A 25263-nucleotide genomic window follows, 5' to 3' on the forward strand; every position below is an offset into this window, starting at 1 on the left:
CAAAACAGCAGTGAAAAAAGGAGAAGGGGGAAGAGAAGACCAAGATCCAACTATACACTATTTACAAAAAATCCTCTTTAAATACATTACTATAAGCAGGTTAAATGTAAAAGGATGGAAAAGACATGCCATGTAAACATTAATTAAAAAAACAGGAATAGCAATATTAATAATAAAACAAATTAGGTTTTAAAGCAAGGAAAAATATTAGGAACACTACGGTAAAAAGAACAATACACCAATAAGACTTTAAAATCTTAAATGTGTATATACCTGACAACAGAGCTACAAAATACATAAAACAATAAATCAGCAGGAAGAAATGGACAAATCTACAATTAAATGTGAAGACATAAATAGTCCAATATCAGTAATTGATAAAATAAGGACACAGAAAATCAGCAAGAATATAGAACTAAACAACACCATTAACAAACAGTATATAATTAACATTATAGAACACCCCATTCAACAAAATAGAAATGCACATACTTTTTAATTCTACATGTGATATTCACCAGGATAAAACATATCCTAGGTTGTAAAACAAATTTGAAAGTGATCACTAACAAAAAAAATTAACAAAAATATTTCCAAATTCCTAGAAATTTAAAAGCACATAACTTAATAACCCATGGGTCAAAAAGAAGTCTCAAGGGAAATTAGAAAGTATTTTGAACTAAATCTAAATGAAAATAAAACAGATAAAGATTTATGGGATTCAGCTAGAGCAGTACCTAGAGGTTCTAGTTTCCAAACCTTATATTAGAAAAAGGAAAGTTCTCAAATCAATATTCTAGTGAACCACCTTAAAAACTAGAAAGAGAAGAAAACAGACCAAAGCAAGAAGAAGGAAGGAAATAATAAAGATAAGAGCAGAAACCCATGAAATTGAAAACAATAGAAAAATAAAGCAAATTAAAAGCTGGTTTCTTGCATACATAATCAAATTTGATAAACATCCAGACAGACTGAAAAAGAGAAAAGACACAAATTACCAATACGAGGAATGAAGAAAGGGAAAACACTACAAATCCTCCACACACTGAAAGGATAACAAGGGAATAATTCAAAACTATGCACATCACTACTTAATTGAAATAGGTTAATTCCTCAAAAAAAACACAAATTACTAATATTCACCTAAGAAGAAATAGCTAATCTGAATAGTCCTATAAATAAACTGAATTTGTAGTATAAATCTCCCACAAAAGAAACTTTCAGATGGCTGCTCAGGCAAATTCAACCCAGTGTTCAAGAAGTAACACCAATTTTATGCAATCAACATTTTAGTAGAAATTATAATCAATTTAAAAAGGCAAGATAAAGAAATAATTGGCATATAGACTGGAAAGGAAGAAATTAAACTATCTCTATTCTCAGAGTTAACATGTCTCAGGCAGCATGATTAACTACATACAAAATCCCAAGGAATCTTCCTAAGATTGGGAACAAGAAAAGGATGCCCACTGTCACCACTGGCATACAACATTGTACTGGAAGCCCAGTCAGTGGGAGAAGAATAGCTTCTTCCACAAATGGTACTGGGAAAACTGGATATCCATATGCAAAGGAATGCTGCTGGAACCCTACCTCACACCATATGCAAAAATGGATCAAAGGCTTAAATATAAGAACCAAAGCTATAAAACTCCTAGGGAAAAAAAACAGGGAACACATTGTGTTAGGTAATGATTTCTTAGATTTTACATCAAAAGCACATCAAAATTAAATCTGTTGGACTTTAAAGGACTTTATTTAAAAAATAAAAAACAACCTACTGAATGGGAGAAAGTATCTGGGACCCATATATCTGATAAGGGTATAATATACAGAATGTATAAAGAAATCCTTCAACTCAACAACAAAAAGACAAACAATACAATTACAAAATGGGAAAAAGACTTGAATTTACATTTCTCCAAAGAAGATACACAAATGGCTGATGAACACATGAAAAGATTCTCAGCATCATTAGCCATTACATAAATACAAATCAAGACCACCATGAGATACCATTTCCAACCCACTAAAATGGTTACATTTTTATTTTAAAAGGAAAATAAGTGATGGAGAGGATGTGGAGAAATAAGAATCCTCATACCTTGTTGATGGAAACAGAATGATCAGCTGCTGTGGAGGACAGAGTTACCATATGACCTGGTATCATCATCAAGTTCATGTGTCAACTTGGACAGGTGGTGGTGCCCAGTTGTCTGATCAGACAAGCACTGGCCTGTCTGTTGCTATGAGTATATTTCATGGGCTTAAATCATGATCACATTGGCTGCATCCACAGCTGATTGCATTTGTAATCAGCCAAGGGGAGTGTCTTCTGCAATGAGTGACACTTAATCTAATCACTGGAAGGCTTTTAAGGAGGATTCAGAACAGACAGTCACTCTTTCTGTTTCAGCCAGCGAGCCTCTCCTGTGGAGTTCATCCAGACCCTTCATTGGAGCCACCAGCTTTACAGCCTGCCCTGCAGATTTTGGACTCTTTGATTCCCATGGCTGTCCAGCCATTCTCTCCTGAGAGTTCATTGAGGACCTTCGTTGGAGTTGCCAACATGTGGCCTGCCCTACGGACCTTGGACTCTACACTCCCATGGTTATGTGAGACACTTTTATAAATTTTATATCTATGGATATCTCCTGCTGATTCTGTTTCTCTAGAGAACCCTAGCTAATACACCGGACAATCCCATTGCTAGATATATATCCCCCAAAATTGAAAGTTGGAACTTGAACAGATATTTGCACAGCAATATCCATTATGGCCTTACTCACAATTGCCAAAAGATGCAAGCAACCCATGTATCATCAACAGATTGGAAGTGAGATTGATATTAAAAAACAAAAGTTGTGTATATATATATATATGCTAAATGGAATATTATTCAGCCATACAAAGGAATGAATTTCTGATGCATGCTACAACATGGCCGAACCCTGAAGAAATCATGTTGCTTGAAATAAACCAAATACAAAGTACAAATATTGTATGATCTCACTTATGTGAACTAAAGCACAATATACAAAATCATATAGCTAAAAGCTGGAATGCAGCTTACCAGCAGTCAGGTGGAGGTGGGGAATGGGGAGTCAATATTTAAGTGGTATGGCTGTTTGGGATAATAGTTGTATGTAAGTCATCAGAAAAGAAAAAAAAATCCCTTAGAACTGTACAACACAGAGTGAACCCTAATGTAAAGCATGTGCTATAGTTATTAGTATAATAATATTGTTCTACCGACTGTGACAAAGGTACCACACTAATGCACAATGTCAAGAATAAGGAAATTGTGAGGGGGGATATTTCCATGCTTTTTTTGTAAACCAACTAAACTAATTTTATTTAACTTTTTTACTGTATAGCATAACATATATACAAAGTAAAGAAATAAAAAAAGCAATAGTTTTCAAAGCACTATTCAACAAGTAGTTACAGACAGATCCCAGAGTTTGTGATGGGCTACCATACAATCCTCTCAGATTTTTCCTTCTTACTGCTCCAGACCATAGGAGACTTAAATGTATATATATATTTTTATCAAGGAATCTACAAAAGAGCTCATAGAATTAATGCATGAGTTTGTAAGCCACAGGATACAAGATCAACATACAAAAATAAGTTGCATTTCTATATATTAGCAATAAACAATTGGAAATTAAAACGATTTTAAATGCCACTTATAAAATCCTAGAAAAAGTATAAGTATTTGTATATAAATCTAACAAAAGCAGTAGTGATGCTTGAAAACTACAAAATACTGGTGAAAGAAAGAAGACCTAAATAAATGGAGAAATATACCATATTCATGGATTGGAAGGCTCAATGTCATTAAGATGGCAAATCTCCCTAAGTTGATCTATAAGTTTAATGCAATTCCAATAAAAATCCAAGAAGGGATGTTTATTGACATAGCCAACCTGATTCTAAAACCAGAAAGGCAAAGGAACTAGAATATTAAAATTTTTAAAAGATTGAAGGATTCATTTTAACCAATTTTAAGACTTGCTATAAATCTATAGTACTCAAAACTGTGTGATAACTGCAAAGGGGCAGACATGTAGTTCAATGGTACAGAACAGCGAATAAGGATAGTGTAAGGGGAAATGGTGAGGAAAGGCAAAGGGAAGATTGGAGGTGAAATTGATATTTAGTTAAGATCTGAAACTGTCCCATTTCCTTTTTTTTTCCAGCAGTCTGAGTTGTTTTACTCTGCAGTCCCACAGCAAGTTAACCTTTGTCAAAATTGCAAATACAATTTAATAGAATAGGGATAATCTTTTCAACAAATGGTACTGGAACAGCTAGACACCCACTTGCAAAAAAAATTAAACTTTGACCTAAACCTCATATCGTATACAAAAATTAATTTTAAAATGGATCACAGATCTAAATGGAAAACATAAAACTACAAAACTTTTACAGGAAAGCATAGAAAAAATCTTTGTGACCTTGCATTAGGCACAGAACTCTTAAATAAGACATCGAAGGCATGATCCATAAATGACCAACTGGTGCATTAGACAGTATCAAGATTAAAACTTTTGTTTTGCAGAAGATGCTACTGGCAAAATGGAAAGAGAAGCTACAGACTGGGAGAAACAATCACAAATCACATATCCATTAAAGGGCTCATACACAGAAAGCACTGTGAACTCTCAAAACTCAACAGTAAGAAAACAGACAGCCCAACTTGAAAATGAACAAAAGATTTCAACAGATACTTTGCTAAAAAAAAATATATGGATGGCAAAAAAATCCCATGAGGAGCTGCTCAACACCATTCACCAGTGAGGGAAATGCAAAACACAACCATAGTGAGATGCCTCTACACATCTATTAGAATGATTAAAAATTTAAAAATATTTTTAATAAGAAATATGCACACACATACAGTCCAACAATATTATACAATCGATGGCTCACAATATAATCACATAATTGTGTATTCTTCACCATGATCATTTTTTAGAAAAAATAACTAATATTAAAAAAATGAAAATACAAACAGTCAATTCCAAGTGCTGGTGAGGATACAGAGTGATTGCAACTCTCAAAAATTGCTGAGAATGCAAAATTGTACAGCTTCTGCAGAAAACAGTTTGGGAGATTTTATAACGTTAAAGGAAGATTCACTATATGACCTAGTAATTCCATTCCTCCGTAGAGAAATGAAAACATATTCCCACAAAAACTTCTACATGAACATTTTAGCAGCTCAATTCATAATTGCCCCAAACTGGGAGCAACCCAAAAGATTTTTAGTGCGTTAATGGATGAACAACCTTATGTGTCCATACAATGTAATACTACTCAGCAATAAAGAGGAGTGAATTCATGATACATGCAACGTTGAAGAAAAAACTGCACCAGACAATGTGAAACAGGCAAGGAAGATTTCATTTAGGGGCTGTTAGAGCAGGGTAGAAAGAGCAGAACTTAACTCCATCTAAACAAAGACAGTTAGCTTTTTAAGGGGTGCAGAAAAGCACTGGCAGATAGCAAATGGGTGTGGTGGTCCCTGGAGCACATAAGTGATTTAACAAGATGCAACTGGGACCACTTGGTTCAGAATGCTTCCCTTCGTGATCTGGAATCTGTAAGGGTTGAGAGAGCAAAGGAGGGAGATAAGGAATTTCCCAGGTTGCAGCTGCTCAGGTTTCTGGGTGGTGTAAGGGTTGGGGTGAGAGGGAAAGGGGAGGAAGAGGTCAGGGGGCAAGATGGGTATTTAGACTAGTAAGTGTTTTCCAATACAAATGAAATACAAAGTTAGAAACAGTACAAACTCCTATCAAATTTAGTTACAGGCATGGTCTGTTCTAAGGCAAAATTATCTTCTGACTCTGGACCTGTGAAACTCAGACAAGTTACTTGCCAACATACAAACGAGGAACAGTCATAGGATACATACTCCATGGGGAGGAAGGAACACAGGGGTCAACAGACCCAAGCAGTTTCAAAAACCCTCAGGGCAAAGCCCGTTAGATTTCAAAGTCTGAGAGTCATTTATCCTCAGGGATTTAGAAAGCAGCAGTCCCACCCTTTCCAAGGGCCTATGCAGAGGCCTGCCTCTCTCTGAATGCAGCCTTGGGGGATACTGGGGAGACCACCTTTTTCTCGGCTCCACCCTCTCCAAGGATCGGGGCTGCACCTGGGCTCTCTGTCATCTCCGGGGGACATGCTCACCCACTCCATGTGGTGACAGCCCAGCTCTCCCCAAACCCCAAGGAATGTGCTTCACCCTCTCTAAGGCCTGAGGTAGCATGACTCTTCCACTGCAATGAGGTGGAAGGCCCACCCTCTGCCTTTGGGACAAACTCAACCTCTCCACGGGCTTGGGTGGGTCCGCTCTCCTGGCCTGAGACTTCTTGACTTCAGACCTCAACCCCCATGGTTTTGCCTCTGAAGTAATTTTTCCTCCAATGTGTCCCTTCTCTGAACCCCCCGAGTCCAGACTGGCAATGGCTCTGTTTATACAGGTCCCACAGCACTCTCGTTGGCTTTCTATGCAGTAGCCTTGGATCATGCCCATCAGACATAAGGAGTTTCCACAAATCCTTTTCGGATAACTCCATGTCCGATCCTGGCTTTCTCTGAAATGGCTGGCTTGTTCCACATTTGGCCAAATCTTCATGTGGAGCACTATTCTCTGGGGTCTCCCTTTCTGGAGGCCCAGAATTTTCTAAAACTTCGATTTCTGGTTTCTTTGTACTCAAGAATTCAGTTTTCAGCTTATCTCTTTCCTGTCGCATTTCACTATAAGCTGTGAGGAGAAACCAGACTGCACTTTCCACATTTAATTCGGAGATCTCCTCTGCTAAATATCCAAGTTCATGGCTTTTAAAATCTGCCTTCCAGCCAAAGTCACTAGTCAACTTTGCCAGGTTATCTGTCATTTTAAAACAAGGATCACCTTCCTTCCAGTCTGTAATAACACATGCCTCATTTCTGCCTAGAGCCTGGTCACAGGTATCTTTAGAGTCCACATTTCTACCAACAGTCTCTTCAAAGCATTTTAGGCTGTCTCTATCAAGCTCCTCACAACTCCTCCAAAATCTTCCCCTTATCCATTTAAAAAGCTGTTCCAACACGTTTGCTATTTGCAACAGCAGCAGCACCCCACTCTCTGGTACCAAAATCTTTTCTAGTTTGCTAGCTACTGGGATGCATTATACCAGAAACAGAATGGCTTTTAAAAGGGGGAATTTAATAAGTTGCTATTTTATAGTTCTAAGGCTGAGAAAACGTCCCAATTAAAAAACAAGTCTATAGAAATGTTCAATCTAAGGCATCCAGGGAAAGATACCTTGGTTGAAGAAGGCCGATGAATTTCAGGGTTTCTCTCTCAAGTGGAAGGGCACATGGTGAACACGGCATCATCTGCTAGATTCTTCTCCTGGCTTCCTGTTTCATGAAGCTCCTTGGGAGGCATTTTCCTTCTTCATCTCCAAAGGTAGACTCTGCTTCTCGTGGCTATGTTGTTCTGCTCTGCTCTCTCTGAATCTGTTGCTTTCTCCAAAATGTTTCATCTTTTACAGGATTCCCATAAACTAATCAAGACCCACCCAAATAGGTGGAGACATGCCTCCACCTAACCCAGCTTAACAGCCAGTCTTGAGTAAATCACATCTCCAGGGAGATGATCTAATTACAGTATCAAACATACAATCCTGAAAAGGGATTAGAAGAAATGGCTGCCTTTACGAAATGGGATTAGGATTAAAATATGGTTTTTCTAGGGTATATACATCATTTCAAAGCAGCACAGTAAGGTTTGAAGTTGTCCTTTTTCCTTTCCTTCTTTTTCTTTTTCCTGCAGTCCAAGTTGTTTTTCTCTGCAGTTAGTTATGCAATTTTGCAAGATTAGTTTTGGGGAAGTCAAGAGGAGCTCATGAGGAGCAAAGCAGGCAGTTTGGTCAAGAGAAAGCAAAACAGCCTTGTTCAGCAATGACCTGGATGGATCTCAATGGCATTAGGCTGAGGGAAAAAAGCCTGACTCCAGAGCTTAACACATTGTATGATTTCATTCACTTGAGTCTCAGTCCACATACATGTGTCCATTGAAATAATTCTGGGAGGCCTGTCTGTTAGAAACCCTGGCATTAATTCTTCTGTTTATTTACTGCCATTTGGGTAGTGTTGTCCATGTTTCAAGTCATTTAAAGAACAAATGCATATAGTGATGTATCCAATCAAATACAAAATAGTAGCCACAGATAACACCAAAACTCCCCTGGGGCTGGCTTCTCTTTTTAAAGAAGTTTAGGCAGTGCTTTGGGGGGTTTTGTTTTTTTAATAAGGAGGGTTAATATAGCTCTAGGAAAATAATCAACCAATCCCATTTTCCATAGCTGTAGACCTTCCTAGTGATGATCAAGCTGGCAATGTCAGTTGCTTTCATAACAAGCTACAGGATAATAGTTTCTTGGGCACCCATGCAAGTGGGCCCTGGCTGGTGTGAAGAAGTGAACTACAAATTGGCCAAAAGGTAAGGCAGCAAGTTCACACACAGACTGTCTCTGAAAGCTGTTAACATGTGGTCAGAGACACCATAAGTAATGAATGTCCTAAACCCATCCCTAAGATTTCCTGGTTTAATGTGAAAGCAAAAGTCAGCACCTTTCTGGTTGGCTGTATCTTCAGGGTTTCCCAAGGAAGCTTGGGTCTTCACCTGCTCACCCAAAGTTAACTCTTTTTTCTTAAAGCATTTCCTTTCTTATTTCAAAATTTAAATTCCTGGAGTCATTGGGCAATTGTTCTCCTTCCATTTCAAGCACCAAGCAGTTGGTATCTCAGGGTCATCTATACCCTCTGTTTCCTTATCCAGGAATTCCAGAGTGACCATCTTAGAAAGTAGCCCCATATATCGGTTTTCCCCGTGATAACCTAGCTATCCCTGGAGGTGCTGGACTTGACACTCACACATGCACTGGACAACTCCTGTTGGCCATGAACAATGTAGAGAAGTGCTGTAATTAGGCATAGCAACAGGACTGCTCCTGACAGAGCATTCTTCTCCCAGGACAGTGAGGGGGTGGGGGCAGAAAGTAGAGGTTTTGAGGCAATTCATCAGCCCACTATGGTACCACACGCTAAATCATCATCTTCCATGCATGTGCAGTGTGAGAGTAGGTTGGCACCATCTTCTTCATTCACAATGACATCAAACACCAGAGGAGACATTGGTAGAATGCCAGAGTTGGCTTAAATGCTCATCCTTTTATCGTCTTTGTGGGCAGCATCTGAAATGGGCCTCACACTGACTCAGAGAGGTCTCCTGAGTTGCAGCATAAAAGCCACACTCCTCTTTCTCTTACTCTCTCTCTCTTTCTATCTCTGTCTTTTTCTGTTTCCCTATCTGCTAGTTTGTCTCTCTCTCTCTCTCTCTGCCTCTCTCCCTCTCTGCTGCATCTCTCTCTGTTTCCCCCTCATCAGCTTGACCAGTGGTTTATTACTTTCGTGTGTTAAAGCTTTAAAATAAATAAGTTAAAAAAAAAAAGCCACATGCCACACTTTCAAAAAAATTAGCATCCTTGGATAAAACTGTTTAGTGTGCTGTCTTGATAGTTTCTGCTCATTTCTACTTTAATATTACCTTTCCTCTTTTACTTACTTTGCATTAGGTGTGTGTGTAAAGGATTTGAGGAGGAGAAAGAGAGAACATTCCTAATCTGTTTACAATATTTACTTTTCAATGCAGGCATCTGTTTATTTTTTTCTCTGAGAGAGAGAGGAAAAGAGAGAGAAGCATGAGCTTCTTGCCACCCCTTCCCACCCCTGCTTTCCTTGCCATGTTCCTTCACTTCTCTGAGGATACTTTAAAAAGTTGTTACAGAGATTCAGTCCAATATGGCAGCATAGTGAGGTGTGGGATTTAGTTTATCCTCCAGAGCAGCTAGTAAATAGCCAGGAACAGTACAGAACAACTGCTGGGGCCACATCAGTGACCGGACGCATAGCATACACCAGTCTGGACCAGCTGGACCGGCTGCGAGCCCACCCAGAACCGTGAGTCCTCCAAGCCGTGGCGGCCGGCACCCCTCCCCCACAGGTTGGTGCCCAGGGGAGAAAAGAAAGGGACTTTACTAGCAGCAAGGGGCTGAGATCAACCAAGCTCCAACTGTGGAATTAATTAACAAATTCTGACTACTAAAAATAGACCCACAGCTCAGCTGAACCTCAAGTAAAAGCTGAGGTTGCTGGGTTTTGCTCTGGCGCAGAGGGGGCAGGGCTGATAGATAAAGAAAAAAACAGAGGCTTTCTCAGATCAGAAAGGTCTGGGCCCTGAAGGAAAGGACCTGGAGATACACAGAGCAACATACCAATCTAACCTCTTGATTGGCAAACCGAGGAATGGGGCATCTGCCCTGAAAAGGATTGTTTTTCTTTTCTTTATTGTGGTTTTCTACAGCTAGACTGCTCTTTGCATACAGCTGTAAGGCTTCTCAGGCTCCAACTGCCCCAGGCAAGGGTGGAAGTAAGCTTGTCTGAGAGGCAAAGAGGCTGGTTAGGTGAAAGGAATTAATTCCCTGGAGGCTGTGCCGTCCCCAGGATAGGGGTGGGGCCCAGCTCAGGTGGAATCCCTCCCTCAAGGAATTCAGACACCAGGGTCTGGAAAACTGAAGCAATTAATGCCAGCCTACAACCTCTCCTTTGTCTCAACCACAACCCAGCAGGGAAAGTCTGCTGAAGTTAAAGGTATCACATCACTTCATGCTGGTGTGGAACCCACAGGCAGACAAGCGCCACTTACTGGGCAGTATAGGAAATAATAAAATACTTAAGAATAAATTTAACTAAGAATGCAAAAGACCTATACAAAGAAAACTACAAGAAATTGTTAAAAGAAATCACAGAAGACCTAAATAGATGGAAGGGCATACCTTATTCATGGATTGGAAGACTAAATATAGTTAAGATGTCAATTCTACCTAAATTGATTTACAGATTCAATGCAATACCAATTAAAATTAAAATCCCCAAAAATTACTTTTCAGATATAGAAAAGCCAATAACCAAATTTATCTGGAAGGGCAAGATGCCCCGAATAGCTAAAAGTATCCTGAGAAAGAAAAATGAAGTTGGAGGTCTCACGCTACCTGACTTTAAGGCATATTATGAAGCTACTGTGATCAAAACAGCATGGTACTGGTATAAAGATAGATATACTGACCAACGGAATTGAATAGAGTGTCAGATATAGACCCTCTCATCTATGGACAATTGATCTTTGATAAGGCAGTCAAGCCAACTCACCTGGGACAGAACAGTCTCTTCAATAAATGGTGCTTAGAGAACTGAATATCCACATGCAAAAGAATGAAAGAGGATCCATATCTCACACCCTATACAAAAATTAACTCAAAATGGATCAAAGACCTAAACATTAGATCTAAGACCATAAAACTTTTAGGAGAAAATGAAGGGAAATATCTTATAGTAGGAGGCCATTTCCTAGACCTTACGCCCAAAGTATGAGCATTGAAGAAAGAAATAGATAAATGGGAAATCCTCAAAATCAAACACTTTTGTGCATCAGAGAACTGTGTCAAGAAAGTAAAAAGACAGCCTACACAATGGGAGTCAATATTTGGAAATGATATATCAGATAAGGGTCTAGTATCCAGAATATGTAAAGAGATTGTTCAACTTAACAACAAAAAGACAAACAACCCAATTACAAAATAGGCAAAAGGCATGAACAGACACTTCACAGAACAGGAAATACAAATGGCTAAAAGGCACATGAAAGGATGCTGAATTTCCCTGGCTATTAGGGAGATACAAATCAAAACCACAATGAGATATCATCTCATACCCACCAGAATGGCCATTATCAATAAAACAGAAAATAACAAGTGTGGGAGAGGATGTGGAGAAAGAGGCACACTTATCCACTGTTGGTGGGAATGTAAAATGGTACAACCACTGTGGAAGGCAGTTTGGTGGTTCCTCAGGAAGCTAAGTATAGAATTGCCACATGATCCAGCAATATAATTGCTAGGTATCTATTCAGAGGGCATGAAGGCAAAGACACAAACAGACATTTACACACCAATGTTTATAGCAGCATTATTTACAATTGCCAAGAGATGGAAACAGCCCAAATGCCCATTAACAGAAGAGTGGCTAAACAAGCTGTGGTATATACATGATGGGATATTTCGTAGCTGTAAGACAGAATAAAGTTATTAGTTATGTAACAACGTGGACGGACCTTGAAGACATTACGCTGAGTGAGGTTAGCTAGAAACAAAAGGATAAATGCTGTATGGTCTCACTGACATGAACTAATGTTAATGAATGAACTTGGAGAATTTCAATTAAGAACAGAGGTTATCAGGGGATAGCAATAGGGTGTGTATTGAGTAATTGGAGCTGAAGGGATATAGATTGTGCAACAGGAGTGACTGTAAAAATTCAGAAATGGATGGCACAATTCTACCTAACTGTAATACAATAATGGTAGTACAATGAATGAAGCTGAATGCGAGAATGATAGAGGGAGGAGGGCTGAGGGCACAAATGAAATCAGAAGGAAAGATAGACGATAGAGACTGAGATGGGTATAATCTAGGAATGCATAGAGTATACACTGACAGTGACTAAATGTACAAATGAAAAAATGTTTTTGCATGAGGAAGAACAAAATTATGTCAATATTGCACAGTGTTGAAAATAGATGGTAATTCATATTTTAAAACTTTAACTTATGTGTGAGACTGAAGCAAAAAATGTTTATTTGGTACAAATTTATATTTTGACTAGTGCATCTCCTAATACAACTTATATGGACATTTAATTGAACACCATAAGAACATGGAACCTTGAGTAGGGCATGACATTTTTTAGGTTTGTCCAGAATGATGCCCTGATAAATCCCATAATGATTTGAGCAGTGAATAAAAAAATATCTGCAAAGTCCCATTGGGGGAATGGTGAGAAAAGGAAAATTTAACTTCCCCATTTGGAGAAGGCCTGATATTCTTGCAAGCAGTGAGGACAACAAAATCAATAGGCCGAACCCTCAATCTTGGGGCTTGTTCATACAAAACTTATTCCTCCAAAGGATAGGCTAAGCCTACTTAGAATTAGGCCTAAGAGTCACCCCCAGAGAACCTCTTTTGTTGCTCAGATGTGGCCTATCTCTCAACCAACATGGCAAGGAAACTCACCGCCCTCCCCCTTTCTATGTGGGACATGACTCCCAGGTGTGTAAACCTCCCTGGCAACATGGGACAGAAATCCTAGAATGAGCTGGGACTCAGCATCAAGGGGTTGAGTAAACCTTCTCGACTGAAATGGGAAAGAGAGAAATGAGACAAAATAAAGTGTCGTTGGCTGGGAGATTTCAAATAGAGTTGAGAGATGATACTGGAGGTTATTCTTACACATTATATAGCTAACCCCTTTTTCAGTTTAAGTTGTATTAGATAGGTTAGAAGGAAGTGCCTGAAATTGTAGAGCTGTGTTCCAGTAGCCGTGTTTCTTGAAGATGATTGTATAACGATATAGTTTTCACAAAGTGACTGTGTGATTGCAAAAACCTTATTCTGATGATCCTTTCATCTATGATATAGACAGATGAATAAAAAATATGGATTAAAAATAAATAAATAATAGGGGGAACAAATATTAAAATAAATTGGGTAGAGGGAAGTACTAGTGGTCAATGAGAGGGAGAGGTAAGGGGTATGGTATGTATGAGTTTTGTCTTTTTTTTTTCTGGAGTGATGTAAATGTTCTGAGAAATGATCATGGTGATGAACATACAGCTATGTGATGATATTGTGAGCCACTGAATGCATACCAAGTATGGAATGTTCATACGTTAAGATGTTCATGTTGAAGGTTAACTGGTTTTATCAAAAAAAAATTTTTTTTTAAAGTTGTTACAGGTATTCGAGATGCTTTGCAATCTCAAAACCAAAGATGTACCTCCTTTGGAAAGAGGCTCTGAACTCTCTCCATACCTGCCCTTCATCAAATCAGTGCCCCAGGGCACCGTGTAGTCATCTAGTAAAGGCTAGAAATCCCATAATTTTATTTTTGAGGAAAAGTACAGAGAAGGATGCCACTAAGTACAATGTTTGCATACCATTCCTCAACTTAAGGAAGTTCCCTTCTAGTTCTAGTTTGCTATTTTTGAGTTTTAACTGCAGGCATCAAGATGCAGTTAATGTGGTAAATTACACAATATATAGAGCCTAATATTGAACTCTTAAATAAATCTCTGACTTGTCATTTCATATGTATACATTCATAAACTGCTGGATTCAATTTGCTAATATTCTCCTTGGGATTTTTGCAACTCTATAATTAAGACTGGTATATAATTTCCTTTTTTTTGCATTTTTCATATCTGGCTTAGCCAGCATTTCACATGGCATGGCCAGACATTTCATTCTAATGTAGTGAAAAATTAAATGTTCACCCATCCTACGGAGAAGTCAATGGATAATGTCTAAAACTGGTAACTCACAAAATAGCAATACAAAAATTATTGAAAAATAAGAAGGAAATACCAGGAAAAAATATCTGAAAGGTTTGAAAGTGGTTACCTCTGGGGAAGAGGGCAATAAATCAGGAACTGCTTACTTTGGTTTTGTTAGCATGACTTTTCTTTTTAAACCATGTCCATGTATTATTTTGAAAAAAATTAAAGCAAAATATTTAGGTCTTAGAAATTCCAGAAACATTTAGGTGCAGAATCTACTTTGGAAACTGTGACCTCTTCTCTTAGGTTTCATTTCCCCCTGCTTTGGGCCAGGCTGGAATTATTTTCCCCCAGTGAACACATGGAGAAGTCACGGGTTATTTGTCTGAACCTTTTCTCCCTAGGGTATTTTGCAATGCCCTGTCTACAAGCATGTAAAGATTGCCACCCTCCATCCCACCCTGCAGAGTGTCAAAATACTGACTTTCTACCAAGCAAATGTTGCGAGACGTGTTTTACCTCCATTGGAAAGCATGCATTGACACCATTTAAAAACACGTTTTGAAAGACTTCTGCTGACAGAATACTGTAGAGGTCACGCACCAGATCTTTTTGTCATTCAGTTGACATAAGAGGCCCTTTGCTTTTATGTGACAACCAGTTCAGAATATAGTGACAGCCAGTGTAGGCATCGAGTGATGATGTTATCAAGTGGTCCACCCTAACTCCAATCAATCTAGCTGATTGGGAGGAGCCTGATCCTCTATAAAGGCAACTGGTCTACCATCAGCTGTTTCATTTCCAGAGTGACCCCAGAGAAGACAGGACATCTCTCTTACGACTTCATTTTCAATCTGAATTCACAGTGGTAGAAGGTAAACTGAAAACTAATCATGACAAAATTTTGGTGGGGCAGGGAGGGGTATTTTGTTGCTGTTGTTTTATATTGGAAACTGAGTTGATTTTTTTTTTCTGTTATAATAGGTAGTAGCTTTCTAGTTTTGTGAGTTTTTTTAAATGCTGTTGTTTATTTGCATATTTATTTTACTTTGTAAGTAAGCCTAGAGGAGGTCACATTTTCTTTAAATTAAATCTTGTCTATTCAATCAGCATTTCAGACTCTGCTCCCACACCCCTTTGCTGTTGTTGTTATCATCAATAAGGCTGGAAGGAGTGGAGTTTCCAACTTCAGTCTGGTGGGGTAATTTTCATTGTGATGGGAGGCCATCTTGGAATTGGGGACAACAAAAACTCTTCAAATCAGGATTTCAGCCTCAAGAAAAAACTCCTTCTTTCTGTTGCTTGTTTCTTGTTAAAATTTCCAAAGAGTTTCAGCCCACAACTTTTAATTCTGAGGGCTGGATATGGTGTGATTGCATTAAGAGAGTGGATTCTAGACAAGGAGATGGAATATTGAGGACTGGGGACGTGGCTGATTAAGTTGAGACCCGGACAATTACAGCAAGCATGGAAACCCTGGTGCTGATTGGATTGAAGTGATGCTGGGTGGATGATCTAATTGCCTAAGGGGGTAGCCAGGTGATCTGATTTATGTAATGAGTGTGGAGGTAATCATATAGGAACCCTGGGGAGAGTGGCTACTGGGGCCTGCAGTTGACGGTGGTGGTAGCGGATGCTAGAGACACTTTCTGTGGAAGATGGCATTTGAGCAGACCCGAGGGCCAGTCCAGTGGAGGACAGGAGTCCTTGGAAAGACATGCATAGAGGTTACGGTTCTGAAAGCACACCTTCTACTGGAGGAATGGTGAAAAGCTGCCTGGTGGGGTAGGGTGGGAAATGGAGTGAGGTCTGATTATTAGAGACCTTGTAGGTCAAACTTAAGAGGATTTAGATTTTATCTTTTAAAAGGAGAGCTAGTGGAAATTTTAAAGTTGGAGGGTGCATGATCAGATTTTGTTTTTGTTTCTATTTTTGAGGATCACGGTAGATGGTGTATAAAAGAGAGACAAGAATGAGAATATATTGATGGTGGACCACCACTGAGGAGGATTCAGGTGAAAAAAAAAAGAGCCTATTTCCTATATTAAGGCTAATGGTGAAAAAGGGAAGAAAAAGGAAATCTATGAAAGACTTTTCTGTCACTGATGCAGGTGCGAAGGAGAGTGGTCCAGATTCTTCTAATTTGGTCAATTTGGTGGGTGGTGACACCATGAAATTTTCCTCTTAGCATGTTTTATCATCGTAGAATAAAGGGTTTCTTGTTATGATTTGCTCACAGGCTCTGCTATTAGAAAGAGTTAGGCTGGAAGGCTAGCATATATTTCACAGCCAGTTTGGAAAATGTTAATAGACACCTTAAAAGGAGGTAAAACATGAAATAAATAAAAACTTCTGGAAAATACTCTTATCCAACCCTTAGAAGGCCACAGTGGAAGTGTATTAAAGCCTGAGCAGCCCCACAGTCAAAAAGTTCCAGTTCAAGGGTGCACGGGTAGTTTAGTGGTTAGAATGCCTGCCTTTCATCCTTTCATGTGGGAGACCCGGGTTTGATTCCCTGACCATGCAGCCCCCCCCCCAAAAGTTCCAGTTCAACTTTCTTTAACTCAGGGCTCCCCATAGTTATTTGGGCATAGAGCTCTTTATCACAAAACACGTATTTGGGGGGGAAATGCGGTTTAGAAGAGATCTAACTAGATTGAATGGAATTTTGCATTTGAAATTTGGGAGGTGGGTGGGATCCTGTTATCCAAGTGTATCTTCTGTGTTTGGACCATGAGACCCAAACGATCTGTCAGGGGCAGGGGCAGGGTGAGAAGGAGAGTGCTGGAGGTGGGAGAAAGTGGAAACAGCCATCTTGGCGAGCAGACAAGCAGACTGAGCGGGACAGTATAATGGAGTTTCTAAGTAGTTTTGAGTCTACGTGGGAGGTCTGCGGTGATGAATCTGAAGTGAGACTAGCCAGCAATGGTTGTAACATTTTCTCCAGCAATATTCACCTGCTTAGGTTCAGGAGTAGACAAGGCAGGTGCTGGTTTAACCAGGATCAGGGATTGTCCAGGAGAGAACGACCCAGGGGTTAGGAATATCTATAGTCTTTGGTGGACCCAGCATGGATTAAATTTATGAATGGGTGGTGACAATAGAAAAGGGATGCGATCTTTGGATTTGGATGTCTTAAGCAATCAGAGGACAATTGATACACTGGAGTAAACTGAAAGAAGGTGGGAGAGTGAAGAGTTTGGGGATAATGCAGCTTCTGGAAATGATACATGGTCATGGCTAAGGGTGGGACATGGAGATATGGGGCAAGGGAAAGCTTATCAGAAGTGAGGAGTCAAGGCCCCAAGGGGCCCAGGAGTTAGATAGTCATGCCAAAGCCATCCAGTACAGTGACAGATCCTCTAGGATTTAGGGGGAGCAACAGGGAATTCCAGAGACGACAGCCGTGGCAGGCAGAGGAGGTGGTAAAGCTGGTGGCATGGGCTTCGAAAGCATTTTAGAGAAAATGTGAGATGACAATGAGTGGCTCTTTTAGATTTTAATCCTACATGGACTATCAAAGGAAAACAACCTTTAAGGAGCTACAGAGAATACCTGGGTTCCAGCTTAAGGCAGGAAGATAAAGGGAAGGCGCAAAGAAGGGGTTGAAAGGACTTAAGAGGGTCTGCTGATGATGGCACTGAATTCAGAGGCATGCAGGAGAGTTTAGGGGGACTGGGGGGTTGTGGGGGGTTGTGGGGGCTGAGGATGGATGAGGGGATCTGCAGAGCCTTCTGGGTGGCAGTGAGCTGAGGAGGGACCTGCCAGGCCTGGAATTCTGTCTACAAGGATGTGAAGATGTGTGTGGGTGCCTGTCCTTATGGTGGACAGCTGGCTGGGTTTTCAGTTTCATACATTGAAGCAGAGGCCTCTGCTCAGGCTGAAAGGCCCACAAGGCAGTTTTTCATAATCAGCCCTCTACTACCCTAACCGGTTTCTTAGATGTCTCAATTCCCCAACTAATCAGCAAACTCGCAAGGCTGAATACTCCATTTCCTCTGTTCACCTTGGCATCTGGACCTGCTGGTGGTATGATTCTCAAGGGAGAGAGAGGGACAGTAACTAACAGTATCTGCGGCCCACAAGATTGTAATGAGGGCCTAGCTAAATGGTTACCCAGTTAGGGGAGCCCTGGGAGAATGACTTGATGTCTCCTATCTGATTGACATAAGGCCATCCTTCTCTGCTGCCCACAGGGGGGTGGGGGTGGGGGTGGGGGATGGTGCATTCCCTCCCAAACCGGTTTCCTACAGGTAAACACAAGGGCTTCAGGCCAGGGAGACTTGCAGGTCTGTTCTGGGAGCTCTGACTCTTGCACTCTCTGTGCTTACTGGTGTAAGCCAATAAGAAAGGGTTTGCTCTGTAGGCCAACCCTCTCCACTGCAGTTCCCAGAATCTAGATTTGCCCTGTCCAGTATGAGAGCCACTGGACACAAAATGACTATTTACATTTAAATCCATTGGTATTCGAATTTTTTTTTTTTTAATCAGGGCTTTGGCGGCACTAGCCACATTTCCAGGGTTCAGGAGGCAGCAGTGGTTACGATATCCAGGTAGTGCCTCTACTAAACATTGCCATCACTGCAGAACTAGTGACCGCTCCTGTCTAGCCCATTAACAAAGCTGTTCTTCTGATCCCTTTCCAATGTCTTTGTTTTTTTTAACTGATACAGAGCCTGGGAATTAGCCCTGAAACTGCAACCCACCGGGAAGGAATAAACGGGCGCGGCTTGGAGCACGTGAGCCTTCACCATGGCCCAGTACAAGGGGACCATGCGCGAGGCGGGACGCGCCATGCACCTGATCAAGAAGCGGGAGAAGCAGAAGGAGCAGATGGCAGTGCTGAAGCAGCGCATCGCCGAGGAGACCATCAGTAAGTCCAAGGTGGACAAGAAGTTCTCGGCGCATTACGATGCGGTGGAGGCGGAACTCAAGTCCAGCACGGTGGGGCTGGTGACCTTGAACGATATGAAGGCCAAGCAGGAGGCGCTGGTGAAGGAGCGCGAGAAGCAGCTGGCCAAGCGGGAGCAGCTGGAGGAGCGGCGGCTGCAGCTGGAGACGCTACGCGACAAGGCACGTCGAAAGGAGCAGCGGCGCAAGATCTCCAGCCTGTCCTTCATGCTGGACGAGGGCGACGAGGAGGGCGACGAGGAGGGCGTGGGCGGGTCCCCCGGGCCGGAGGCGCCCAAACGGAGGCGGCCTCTAGGAAAGGACCCTGCAGTGGACACCAGCTTCCTGCCTGACCGTGAGCGCGAGGAGGAGGAGAACCAGCTGCGTGAGGAGCTGCGCAGGGAATGGGAGGCCCAGCGCGAGAGAGTCAAGAGCGAGGAGATCGAGGTGACCTTCAGCTACTGGGACGGCTCGGGCCACCGGCGCACGGCCACCATGCACAAAGGCAGCACAGTGCAGCAATTCCTCAAGAAGGCACTGCACTGCCTGCGCCAGGACTTCCGCGAGCTGCGCTCGGCGGGCGTGGAGCAGCTCATGTACATCAAGGAGGACCTCATCCTACCGCACTACCACACCTTCTACGACTTCATCGTGGCCAAGGCCAGGGGCAAGAGCGGCCCGCTCTTCTCCTTCGACGTACACGACGACGTGCGCCTGCTTAGCGACGCCACCCTGGAGAAGGACGAGTCGCACGCGGGCAAGGTGGTGCTGCGCAGCTGGTACGAGAAGAATAAGCACATCTTTCCCGCTAGCCGCTGGGAGCCCTACGACCCGGAGAAGAAGTGGGACAGGTACACGATCCGGTAAGCGCCGTCTCCCGCCTGTCCCCAGGGCCGTGCGCCCCTCGCTGCCTGCGCGCACGCTAGCAGCAAGCTAGGGGGCAGGTGCTCAGACTTCCACGGGCTGTCACTGAAGGCTTCGTTTCCTGGCTTGAATTGTAACAGAAGTTGAATAAAGAAAGACGGTTCCTCTTGTTCAAATGTGGTTATTCTGTTGCTGACACTGTCTCTTGGTTGGTAGAATAAGCGAAGTTTTGACGGGAGTCACAGTGTTAGAAAGCTAGGAGTTAGGGCCATGCGCTTGGGAAACAGGCTGCTGTCTGGTTTACTTTTCAACGCAGCTTACTCCCTGTTTAATTTGGGGTAGAGGAATCAAACCTCTCTGCCTCAGTGCCCTCACCTGCAAATGGGGATAATGCCAGGCACCCACCTCACAAGATCATTGACATATTAAATGAATTAACATTTGCAAAGCACTTAGAACCCAATAAATGTCTGCTGTGATTGTCATTATTCTTATGATATTCATGATTACTGGATTTAAAGTGCTGCTCTCACTCATTTCAGAACCATCTGAGGGAAGAAGTTGGCCTACCCATCACTGGGTGTCAGCAGGACCCCCAAAGCCGAAAGGTTGGGAGTGGGGAGTGGGCTCAGTGAGGTGGGAGCAGGACGATCCAGACAAACGGTGTTTCTTCCCCCTGTGGGACCAGCCAATCCCCTGGGGTTCCTTAGCTGGATCCTTTAACCAGGTTAAAGATTCAGGAACCAGAGGGAGAGGGTGAGTGTAGCCTAAAGTAGGTCGGTAGTAATGATTTATCCTTTTCTTTTGGCTCCCAGCTCCAATACCCCTTGGCAGGTGTTCATTTACAACTTTGGTATTTTGTGCGTCATCGATAGCATTGCCTTCATTTTGACTTTTTGAAGCATTGTATTCAGATATTACTTACCTTGATTGCTGAGTCTCTTGCCCACCTTTGCCTTGATGCCTGAGGTGCTGGCCTCACTTGCCTGACTCTAGGCCTGGCCCTGAGTCAGAGGGACACGTTTTTCCTCTCTCGGCCTGTGAGCAAGAACTTCCACTGGAACTTTGTCCCTCCAGGGCAATGGGTTCCAGCCTTTGCTCCCCTCAGGATCATCTGGGAATTAAGCCTGCAATTTTCTGGCCTCACCTAGACCCAGCATTGCAGGGGGGATCTAGACAGCAGTATATTTTAAAGCTCCTTGGGTATTGAATATGCAGTGGGTTTGAGAAGGAAAGATCTAGTGCTTCCTTCTCTCCACCCTTTCCCATGCACTCAGGACAGAGGTCAGGGCCCAGGTCAGGCTCAGGGACCTTGTTGTTGGCTCTGGTTTACCTCAGTGGGGTGAGAAGTAGTCCCCCACCACTGAAAGTGTGATCTTTGGAGCAGCAGCGTCAGCATCAGGAGCATGTTAGAAATGCAGAGTTCCAGGTCCCATCCCAGCCCTGCTGAAGAAGAATGTGCATTTTAACACACGTATGTACAGTAAGGTTTGGGGTACCTCTGCTCCCTGCCCTGCTGTTACCATTCTTTCATCATATCAGCCTCAAGACCCAGTCTTGTGGGGTGCTAATAATAGAACCCTTGTCCCTTTGATTGCAGATCCAAGCCATATTCTCCAATCCAGCTCTCATTTTAAAAATTGATATGCGGACCATGATCCAAATCCAACATCCATTTCTTAATTGCTTTGTGTGCATGTGACAAAAACCCAAAATAACATAACTGTGGCTTAAACAAGCCTATTTCTCTCTCTTACAGAGGTAAGTATGTCACAGCATCAAGGATCCAAGTTACTTCTTCCTTGAATCATCATATGTGGCCTTCATGTTCACAGCTACCTCACAATCCAAGATTGCAGCTCTGGCACCCGCCATCACATCCACATCCAAGGTAGCAGTAAGGGGGGAAGGAAATTCAAAAGGCATGAAACAGCTGTCTCTTGAAGAGGATTCTTGTAAATTGACAAATAATACTTTGGTTTAGATACCAATGGCCAGAACTTGGTCCCTTGGCTACATTTACCTGTAGGGGAGCTGGGAGATGAGCAGCTAAATTCTATTACTATAGTAGAAAAGAAGAGCAGATACTGGGGAATACATAACCATATCTGACACAGTCCATGCACTTCATCACCCAAAAACCCAACACTCCAAGAAGGCAACCACAAGGTCCCAGTGGTTACATCTAGCTCAGAAGTCAGGTGCCCTGGGCAAAGTGCAGGCCTCCTTCAAGTCTAAATGTGGTTCTTTATCAACCACCTCTTCATAAGCAAAACAAGTCATCTGTCCCTCCCTCAACTGTTGGGCAAAAGGGGTACTCATATTAGGAAACGGGAGAGAGAAAACACCCACAGTAGCTGGTGGCTATAATCGAGTCTTCCTGGGCAGGAATTGTGAAGACTGTGTGTCCTGGGTCTGCTGTCCTATTCGCTGTCCTCTGTGGCCCTAGTTTTGCCCTCTTGAAGGATCCTCCTTGTCCAACATCCTCCAGGACCACACATTTAAAACCCCTTTTTTTCAGAGCTGGAGAGCTTTTGCTGCCTGCTCCCCGCTGGTGCAAATTTGGGAGCCAGGGATTTCTTCTATAAATTTTTCAGGCCAGTAGTAGTTTTGGCAATTCAATTCCCTCAAAATCAGGAGACGTTAAGTCAGCTGTATGTGCAATTAATGCCAGTCAATGTTCTTTTCTAGGCATCATCTTTAAGTCTGAAACTCTGATATTTATTTACTTGCTTCTGCATTCTGCCCACCCACCTTCGAACCTCAAATTTCATGAAAGCTGCTTTGAAACAATAGGCTGATATGAGAGGATGACCCCATTAATTTCATTCAGTTTCGATAAGGTACCCAGCATCAATCTAATCTCCTGCTGAAGTTGTAGCTTTGAAACTTCTAATCCTATCTTCACCTGAGCGTACTGGAGCATTTGGCTTTTTATCCCATCCATGGAGGGCTCCAAGTTTGGGAGCATTGGTCACATGGGCTGCAGACTGCAGGCAGAGACCACCTCAACTCCACCGGGCTTCCCACTCTGCTCCTGTCTGAGCATCTATGGCCAAGATCCTCAGAAAGCTGCAAGAAACAAGTGACACACACCAACCTTCTGGGCTTTTCCTAAGATTCCCTGAATGCCACAGCTACCATGGTATGTGGTCTGCCTTCCATGCAAAGCTGGTGACAATTTGACCAAAACTGCTAGGGGTCAACCAGTAGTTCTTGCCACAGATTAACCCCACAGGGGAGAGTGGGATCAATTACATTTTAAGACTTCAGTATATTGGAGTTTGTCAACTAATCTTCTGAGCAACATCCTGAGATTGGTGCTGTTACTAGTATGATGAAGAAATTGAATCTCAGAGGGTCCAAGTAACCGGGACGGAGTCACACAACTTTGGAACTGGGATTTGAGTCCAAATTTGTTTGGTTCCAACATGTGTGCTTTTCATTTGTTATAACTTTGTGTTTAGATTCCCGTCACCCTAAAGAACTCCTGGGGCTTTATCTGAGATTCTACAAAGGTTCCATGCACTTTGATTACTTTCCAGAAACCTACAACCTCCAGATGGGTTCCTAGGCCACATAAGTCCTGAAACCCGGAGGGGCCAGCCTCTCCAGAATATCAACCAGTTCCATCCCCCTACCCCATATCATCAGCAGCCCTTTCCAATGTGATAAAGTTAGAATGGGCTTAGCCCAAATACCCCTAAAGGTTGGGAGAAAGATTGTTCTAATTTGCTAGCTGCCAGAATGCAACATACCAGAAACGGAATGGCTTTTAACAAGGGGAATTTAATAAGTTGCTAGTTTACAGTTCTAAGGCCGAGGAAATGTCCCAATTAAAACAAGTCTATAGAAATGTCCAATTTAAGGCATCCAGGAAAAGATACCTTGGTTCAGGAAGGCCGATAAAGTTCAATGTTTCTCAGCTGGAAGGGCACATGGTGAACATAGCAGCATCTGCTAGCTTTCTCATGGCTATACCAAAGAAGGGACTCTCCAAAATGTTTCCTCTTCTAAAGGATTCCAGTAAGCAACTCCACCTTCAGTGGGTGGAGACACACCTCCATGGAAATCATCTAATCAAAAGTTACCACCCACAATTGGGTGGGTCACATCTTCATGGAAACAATCAAAATGCTCCCATCCAGCAAAATTGAATGAGGATTAAAGGGCATGGCTTTTCTGGGGTCCACCACAGATTCAGACCGGCACAAAGATCAAAGGAGAAGGGGGAGTTATAACAGAGAAGACAGGATTTAACAAATGAGTCTAACTGCTAGATCATTATACTGATCTATCTTTTAGTCTCCAGTGTCTTTGGTGCAGCAGAAGGAAAGCCTAATTGTGGAACTGTAAATCCATACAAAACTCTGAAATCTGTTCTGTAACTAGTTGTTGTGGTGTGCTTTGAAGATTATTAGGTCTTTTTTTTTATATATGTTATTTTTCTCATTAAAAAATAAAAATAATAAAATTAACTGTCTTTATCTCATCATGGTTAAGCAGGCACATTGTTTAAAGAGAAAGCTAGTTCTTTCTACAGGGCTTGTCATGAAAAAGCAGCAGCCCCCTCTTCCTCCATCTCATTTCCAGATCTCCACAGATAACTGTTTTTGACTTAATTTAGCAGATTCTCTTGGTATTTACCTATGCATCTCTAAATAACCCTTGGTTCTTACCACTACCTGAGTTTTCAGTTCTAAGCATTATCTATTGACTCCTGTTATGGATGATAATGATTTAGGTCACTCTTTCCCCTACTTTTCAATCAACCTCTGCTGCACACACAAACTCTCCCTATCCCACCTCTATCTTTTCAGTATAAGTAAAAAGTCATTTTGATAAGATAAGCAGTTATGTGTTTACCATGTTATGATGATGTAAAGTCTACTCTCAGCTGAATCCCACAGTATATATTTAAAAGCTTTTTCGGTTTTTCTGGACATAACAATTTTCTTGTTTTCCATTTGGATTGGCTTTCCACCTCCTTATTATTTAGACTTTGCACTTTCTGTCACTTGTCTTGATACCATCTCAGTATTTAGAAGCATTGGCTATTC

At 41.9% G+C, this 25263-nt stretch overlaps 1 protein-coding gene across 10 annotated transcripts in view; it reads left to right on the forward strand.

Annotated features, from left to right (window-relative positions):
- Positions 1-20397, forward strand: part of FAM50B (family with sequence similarity 50 member B) — a 63798-nt gene extending 43401 nt beyond the window's left edge. For 6 of the 10 annotated variants that reach the window (XM_077143700.1, XM_077143702.1, XM_077143701.1 and 3 more), the window contains one exon: positions 19123-20397. In XM_077143700.1, coding sequence (XP_076999815.1) covers positions 19202-20206 — 1005 coding nt within the window. In that variant the 5' untranslated portion in view covers positions 19123-19201 and the 3' untranslated portion in view covers positions 20207-20397. Of the gene's footprint in view, positions 1-8363; positions 8501-16386; positions 16465-19122 lie in introns of all 10 variants that reach the window. The other 4 variants (XM_077143703.1, XM_077143704.1, XM_077143705.1 and 1 more) reach the window with 4 other exon arrangements.
- Positions 20398-25263: the final 4866 nt, after the last annotated feature.

This window comes from Tamandua tetradactyla, chromosome 25, assembly GCF_023851605.1.
Source record: "Tamandua tetradactyla isolate mTamTet1 chromosome 25, mTamTet1.pri, whole genome shotgun sequence".
Classification (NCBI taxonomy): Eukaryota; Metazoa; Chordata; class Mammalia; order Pilosa; family Myrmecophagidae; genus Tamandua; species Tamandua tetradactyla.